Source organism: Cyprinodon variegatus, unplaced genomic scaffold, assembly GCF_000732505.1.
Source record: "Cyprinodon variegatus isolate N-32 unplaced genomic scaffold, C_variegatus-1.0 Scaffold114, whole genome shotgun sequence".
Lineage (NCBI taxonomy): Eukaryota > Metazoa > Chordata > Actinopteri > Cyprinodontiformes > Cyprinodontidae > Cyprinodon > Cyprinodon variegatus.
This window is the reverse complement of record NW_015150567.1, coordinates 121216-129316: the sequence shown is the minus strand read 5'-3', so window position 1 is coordinate 129316 and position 8101 is coordinate 121216. Positions and strand designations below refer to the sequence as shown.

Here is an 8101-nt window from a genome sequence, read left to right as displayed (position 1 = left end):
ATGAGGGAAAGAAAAGGCCCTTCGTAGTTCACCCCGTTTACTGCTGGTCATCTGGGAGAGCATTGCGCTCTGGTATGTGAGCATCAGCCAATGTGTTTACGCCTCTGTTGTTAAGATGGTTATTCTGCTACAATAAAGCACTTTGTGGCTAAAAGCACTTAATGAAAATAAACCGGTGTGTTTAGACATTGTGATCTAGGGTCACATTGTGTTCCATTACCCACGGGTCAATGTGGGGCTTTAAATGTGTGTAAAACGGGAAGGGTCTCAGTTCTGAGAACAGATTGTACAGATCTAAACAAAGGACTACTTATAACAAGAAAAGAATATTTTAGAATAAGTTTGTCCAAAGTCGTTCCTGGAGGACCGCCCCGACTCTGGGACCTCAGTAGCAGAAGATTGGCAAAGAAATGGGCCCGATTATCTTGCTGTCTGAACCCCCCGTCTGCGTGGATCAGAAAAACCTCCCCGTTTGGAAGGACAAAGCATCTCCATAAATCATCAGGGCTCTGAGGTTTGGTGGTTAGTTGTATGCTGTAGAGGAAACAGAGAACTGTGACATTTATTGGCACTTATTCTATTAAAATATACGCTGGAGATGGAAACATGTTCAATAACGCGGCGGCGTGTAAGCTGCGGGGAAATCTTGTCACACAAATAGAAAATTGCCTTCAAATCCCTATATAGGGACGGCTGCAAATAGGAGAGGGCGAAAAAAAAACACGGTAGTGCAAATATTTCATTTGTCCCTTAATTGCTCTCATTAAGTATGATATGGCAATGGTGGCAGGATTTAAAGCTAACCTGTTAAATCCTATGGAAGCTTTATTTTCTATTTATTTCATTAATCCAAAAAGTCGTTTTCTAAGCTTTCTGTTTTAGCCTTTCTATTTTTTAAAGATGTATGAATAAATGAATAAATTAAGAAAGTGGAAAATAGTTTCAGATGGAAGAAAAAACTTTAAATAAAGGGAAAAAAAGTTTTTGTTTTTTTAATTTGCTTTTTAGAAATGAAAAGATAAAGCTTTTGCTCTTGTATACCACACCTATGTTTTAAATACTTAATAATTAGATGCCTGGAAGGGAATATTTTTCTTCTTTTTCTTCTGCAGTGATGAGCTCAGGCAGCAGAGAAACATCTACTAAAACGGTTTCATTTTGTTTTGGTTTGTTTATTACATAATGTCAAAACCGAAACATATTGATGCATTTTAAAACACTTTCAAAGCTTTAAAATTAAAATAAAAGACGTTCTCTGAAGTTTCCGTTCCTGCTTTGCTCTAATAATGTTTCTAAACAGGTGCTTCTTCTGTTGTTCTGTTTTATTTTTCTCTTGTTGTCATTTCTCCAGGCTGGTGGAGCAGTGAAATGGTCCATTGTAAAAGAGCAGCCTGTGTGTGTCTGAAACATTAGCTGCTGATTTAGTGGGACATTAGCTTGATGGATGGCTAGGCAGAAAACTCCCAACAACAGATGATTTGCATGCAGAGAAAATTTTAGCCTGAGACCAAACGGCGTTCAGCCCTTTCAGCTCTTTATTCTACTTTCTAATCCAGAATATATTGATAAATCTCTCCAAAGCTCTGTAGGAATAAATCATCTCTTACTCCTCTCACCTTCAATGAGAAATGGAGGATTTTTCAAAAACACTGCATGAAATCATTGAGGATGCAGCATTTCCAGACTACTGACATCCAGAATCCAGACTTTTAGAGCATTTACAATTCATTAAATACATTCTGAAGTCTAGATATTAATTTCACATTTTGCTTTTTGTTTTGTTTGTATTTTAAGGAGTTCTTCTACTTTTACAGCATATTTGGCTTTCTTAAACTCACTTGGAAACCACATAAATATTTTCTTTCTGCTTATTTGTATTTAAAGCAAAAGTTTGCAAGTTTTGAGTGAAGTATTCCCTCAATACTTAAGATTTTCTGGTCATTATAGCAGTTTGAGTGCCAGTTTATGTCAATCTTAGCTTCTCTTTAAAGACAAGAGCTAAGTAAGCTAAAACCCAGATGTGATCAGATCTATTTTATCTATCAAAATACAGTAATGATTCTATAATTCTATAATAGCTCAGCCATGTAGCAGCAGAAATCTGTTTGGGATTTTCTGCATGTAAAGAGGTCGAACTCGACTTTATTAGTAGGTGGGCATTTTGGGAGCTTTATTATTCATCTGTTCTAATTCCCTCCATCAATCACCTAATTCCTTTGCCAGTGTGACAGCCACCTCCACTCCATCACTTCGCTCACGCTGCTGCAGTCCTTCATCTCTCTCCTCCAGCAGTCGTTACTTCTACTGTTTATACAGACAGATACCCAGGCATCCTTTCTGTCCCTGCTTGGTTCTGTCATGCAAACACAAACACACAAAGACTCGACACATCTTCATCATCATGTCTGACCTCTGTTTCTATTGCAGTCAGTCTTGATTTCTCTCTCTGGTCCTGAATCAAAGTGCAACCGTAGTGGGGGGGGGCTTTTCATTAGCAGCAGAATAATGTTAGGATGAAGAATGAATGCATCCATCTGAGCACATTAGTTATCGTCGAGGAGAACTCTGCCAGAGACGTCTCTTTGTTTTACTGGGTTAGATTTCAGCACATGTTCTGTTTATGCTTTCCTCACTGAGCAATATGAGGGATGCCTTTTAAATTCAAAGTCTGGCTTTATTCTTGCCCTATCCCCGACAGGAGCCAGATTTTCTTAATAAAGCCCCAGATGAATGTGTTTTAAGCCCCATTATTTCCAGACAGAAGACTCTCCCTATTATCTGCTGTGGTTTTCCGTTCTCTCAGGGAAAACTAGGATGATTTGTTGATGCTGCTACTTTTACTATCTTAGAAGGAAACTGGGGATTAAAATGAATACCAGCGGGCCGATTAGCACTGATCCACTACACATAAGGTACTTTGCTCCGGTTATATATGAACCCTTCACTTTATTCACACTTTGTTGAAAACCTGAATAGGTTTATTTTTATTAAATATATATCATTTAACAATCCCAGAGGAACCTAATAAAGAAATTGTGTTTTTGCTTTTCTTGTTGGTCCTAAACTCGAAAGGATTAATTGAACCAAGTCATTTTTATGTCCGTCTATATACAGACGGTACGGAACGTATTCAGACCCCTTTACATTTTTCACTCTTTGTTTCATTGCAGCCATTTGCTAAAATCAAAAAGGTCAATTTAATTTCTCATTAATGTACACTCAGTACTAACCTGACTCCGCCAGATGGATTTGCTCCACATATCCATCTGGGAACCTTCCGAAGTAATTTTTTTGGGAAGGGGCGAAAATACTGGTTAGCTGATTGGCCTATGTTGGTGATAGACGGGCCAAATAAACCAATCAGATCAACGAAGCATATGACGTACTAACAGAGCGACGACGAAAACACAACCACAAGCCAGGCTACTCTTGCCGAAACCAGTCTGGAGAAGAACAAAAACATCTTTTCCTCTGAGAAAAGCCTCCAGAGCAGTGTTTTGCTCTTCTTTCAGTGAAGAAATACTCTGTAATTCCGATAAAACTTGCTCGATAGCCACGCTAACGCTAGTTTCATCGGCTGAAGCCGCCATGTTCTTTAGACTGAACTGTCGCGCTTCTCGTTGCGTCACACCTCAACCCGCCTCAAAGCCAACGCTGATTGGACGTTCGTTTGGTGAACGGCTCCAAATTTTCTTTAACGGAGAGTCTCCAGACTGATTAGCGAGTGAAACCTTGAAAGCTCGTGAGATCAGGGTGGTCTCACGAGGCTAACTCAGCACCCCATATTGACAGAAAAAAAGGGAAATGTAGACATTTTTGCAAATTTATTAAAAAAGAAAAACTGAAATATTACATCGGCGTCTGAATACTTTCTGTACCAACTGTATTTTAATTTAGTTTTAACAAAGATGTTCTTGGAAAATGCAGCTAATTTCATTATAAAAAGGCACTGATTCACAGTCATTTAGAAATAAATATTATTATTTATAATTACAGAGTTTTACTAAATAGAAATATGTTGTTTTGAAATTTCTCAGAATTAATTGTTATGCAGTTATTGTGCCTTTGCTAAAAACTGAACTTCTTTGTTTCTTGATGCCCATTTAATCATCAAAATAAAGAAAAACAAAACAAATGTATACCAAGCAAAATATTCTTTCAGCATCCGACAGGTACTTTACTTTTTAAAATACAAAATTTTGGTTTCCACTCATTGAAATTCTCTTTTAAAAGTTGATTTTGAGTTGCAGCAATGTCAGAACCTTGATAAGATAATACACAAAAGGTGCCATCATTAAACATTCCTTTCAGATTTCATCAGTTTTTCTTTCTTCTGTTCACCCAAGTGTTTCTATTCAATAATGATAATCTGGAAACTACAAAATATTTTTTTTCGGTGACAGCATTTGGAAGATTTCAAACAATATGTTTTGTCTCTCATTTTTTACAAAGTTGTAACTGTTCAGAAAAAAATAAATAAGAGTTCCTAAATCTCTTAATGTTTTTCGACACGAGGCAACATGTGTTGTAAATAAATACCATGAATGGATAGATGGAAGTAGATGAACTGTCCAATAAATAATTAGTTTTGTAAATCTGAACAAATGTGATTCACCTGATCAGAGGGTTTACCATCTGCCTGCACTACCTGATATTTTTACATAATCTGTTATTAAAAAACATGCAACAAGAAGCTGGATTGTTCTGCTAGCCGTGCTTTCACCCTAAAGAAACCATGTAAATGCGATCTGACAGAACAGATATTTAGCAAAGGGGAAGAAGAAAGCATTTTTTTTTCTTTATTTACAATGGGCAGCTTTATACTTTAAACCGAAGGACTTTAACAAGGGGTCCATGACCCCTAGGGGGTCCATGGAGGTACTGCATGGGGGTCCCCCCTGCAATTTTTTCCACTAATTAAATGTCTTTAAATCCACATTAACATGAATTCAACAGACTTTAGTAAACAGATAAATGGAGGCAGAAGATGTCTCTCAGTCATCAATTCTCACATTCAGCGACACACAGGAGCTCTTTCAAGCTGGGCACCGTTTCATTCACAACACCTGGCCCATCAACCAGGAACCTGATTAAGAAATACTAAAATTACTTTGGTTACATGACACCGTCTGTAATAGAGTGACTATAGGACCAGTTTGATCTAAGAAACTTTCATACATTATATATAATTAGGGGGCTCCCGCTCCACCTCTCCATCCTTGGTCCTTGGCCTGGAAAACTTTGAAGACCCTGCTTTAAGCCATCTAATGCCTTGAGTGATTCACATGGATGCTACATTTTTTTAGCTGTTATTTCTGTTTTTAGTTATCGAGACAATGTGTTTTTTTGTTTGTTTGTTGTCATAAAAAAGAGCAAAATTAGGAAGTCTTTTTGGGGTTTGTTTCTTAATTTCCTTTTTGGTTTGGATGTAGAAGCTGAGAAAAGGAAATGGCATCGTTTAGACACAAGCAGAAAATTGCTAACAGCGGCTCTAACTACTAATCCAGTTTCTGCTCTCAGCATAGAGCCAACACACTTAGATCTGAGGCGTCCTAATGTCAACCAAGCAGGGTCCACATGTCCTGAAGGAAGCCATTAAATCCTAAATACACATTCTTCATTTATGCTACAGACTGATTCAGCTGTCAAACTCAGCAGGACTTAGAGAAGCTGGAAGTTTGCATAAGAAAGTCAACTTTGACCTTCTTCAACCAGCATTAAGAAAATAAAAACGACTTTTTTTATCCCTTAATTAATTTTACTGCAGCATATTTTATTAGCTTCCATAAGAAGAGGAGAACCGTTTTGTGTTCTTTTGAAATCTCTTTACAAAGAACACATTCAAATCTAAGTCAGTTTTTCTTTAAATAAGCAGAGTTTGGAAGAAACCCATAGATTTTACTCAAGTAAGAGTAGAGCTACTTTAAATCTTTTCACTTAAGTTAAATAGATGGTAATCCAAGAAATAAATGAAGTAAGAGTAAAATATTCCAAAAACGTCAAAACAAAGGACGTTGTTTTCCAAGTTTGATGATGTTTGCTTCCCGTCTAGGAAGCTTTTTCAATTCAAAATGTCTGGATTAGCGTTGAGTTCCAAGCTTAATAGAGTGGTCGAAATAAAGCCTTGTTATCGGTTAGAAAACATGCAAAATGAAGCGGAAGAACAGGTCCACCTCTTAGTAATGGGGAGGCGTTGAGGTCTTTCTTAGGCTTCCATACCCAATATGGATATATGAAACGCACTGTACATAAGTCGAATGTGATTGGCTGGGAGATCTGTCAATAGGAGGTTTCTAATATGCCTCTGAAAAGGGAAGGTGTTAGAGTCATTATTGGCCTGGCTGACCAGGCGAGACGTGTTGGTCCGCTGCATGGTGATGAGGATTGAGATAATAATGGGAAGGAATCAACTCTATCACTGCGTTGTAGGTTTGTTAGAGCTGGAACCTGAGTCCACCTCCTCTGTTAAAGGTTGTTTTTTCTCTCTTAGCATAAATGGCTTCCTTCACGTGTCTTCTTTGTCCAAAATGTGAACATTCTGGTCCGTAAATGTCCTTTGTCCATAAGGTATCCATCTACACCTAATGGACTTTGTTGGGCTACACTATAAAGCCTGGAACTCATCGCTAATCCAGACATTTTGAATCGTAAAAGCTTCTTGGATGGGAAGTCCAGTGGTTTGATTTCTTTTTTTTTTACTTTTTTTGGAATGTCTACGACCTGGATGACTGAGAATCTTCACCAACTAACAGTAAAATAGTATTAAAATATATTAAAATGGCTCCTCAATTACTGACAATTTGTTGGTGTGTAGGGTCTGTTTGTTCTTTTTTAGTCCAGTTCTTTCAGTGAAATGTTTGAGCATAAAAGCTCCGGTCTAAAAGAAGAAACAAAACATAAAATAATCCAAATTAAAACAGTTTAATGCCAAGTTTTGCTAAGATGTAGTTTCATTAAGCATAACTGCTTCAGCCACTGCTTTGTGTTTTAAATAGGACTAGAGTTCAACATGTCTCTGCATCATGTCTTCTATCAGAAGCAGTTGGATCCTCTTAGTTTTTGTTATGCATGCTTTTGGGCTAAATATGGTGTGAATTACAATTAAAATGGATTTTAATTGTAAATGACACCCATCCATCACTAAGGAGGTGTCTTAGAATTAGATTTATATATTAGTTTACTCTCTCTGTAGTATTTTTTTTTTTTTTTTTTATGTTTTCCCCCAATTTATAACAGCCTCACATTAATGGGTCATTCTATATTTCTGCCACAAACTGTTGAATAACTGAGTTAACTATTCCTCTCTCTTTTTTCATCCAGTCAAAGCAACCATCCTGAACTACCAGAGTCCCACTACTGGTCTTTTCCCTGTAAAGACTTTCTCCGACATCAAGGAGGCAAAGGTCCGAGACTCGCTGTATTGTGCTGCCTGCGCCTGGGCCCTGGCGATGGCATACCGGTTAGTAAACAGTTAGAAACACATCCAGGTTCCTCCTCCGTCTCTGAACCGCCTGTTCTGTGATCCACCTCTGCTCGTCTTTCTGGCTTATATATTTAAATCCTGGGCTTATTTTGGGGCTATTTTCAGGACTAATTTAGTTAATTAATGAGGTGCTCAGTAATTATGCTAATAGTGTATGATTACTTGGCAGACAGTTGGACTGCATGTAATTGTGGAATATCTGCCACCAAACACACTCTGGGGATTGTGTCATTTTTCTGGCCGCTGTTTATTTAGCACAGACGCTTCGACTGTTGTAGATTTTTATTTTGTGTTTAAATGAATGCAAACTATGATGAATCGTATCATAGCAAGTCAGTAATCACCTTAACGAATACATTTCCAGGAAAACAAAAGGGGTGTTTTAGAAATAACCTTAAACTGCAGACATTATTTCACACTTCTGTAATCAGATTACTTACAGTTGCTACAACTCTATCAGTCAAGTGACTTTTTATAAATGCCGTCTGTCTGCAGCAGGGAGAGATTTATACTGCAGGCAGAGGAATAGGTGACTCTGATTGGACATCGATACCATTTTGAGAACCAAAAGTTTATTCAACTATTGTCACCCATTCCAGGTAGGAAATAAAAAGTTCT

At 37.6% G+C, this 8101-nt stretch overlaps 1 protein-coding gene across 1 annotated transcript in view; it reads left to right on the top strand.

Annotated features, from left to right (window-relative positions):
* Nucleotides 1-8101, top strand: part of phkb (phosphorylase kinase, beta) — a 145938-nt gene that overhangs the window by 17421 nt on the left and 120416 nt on the right. Inside the window, exon 2 of the mRNA XM_015375180.1 lies at nucleotides 7291-7459. Within this exon, the coding sequence (XP_015230666.1) occupies nucleotides 7291-7459 (169 nt within the window). The remainder of the gene's footprint in view (nucleotides 1-7290; nucleotides 7460-8101) is intronic.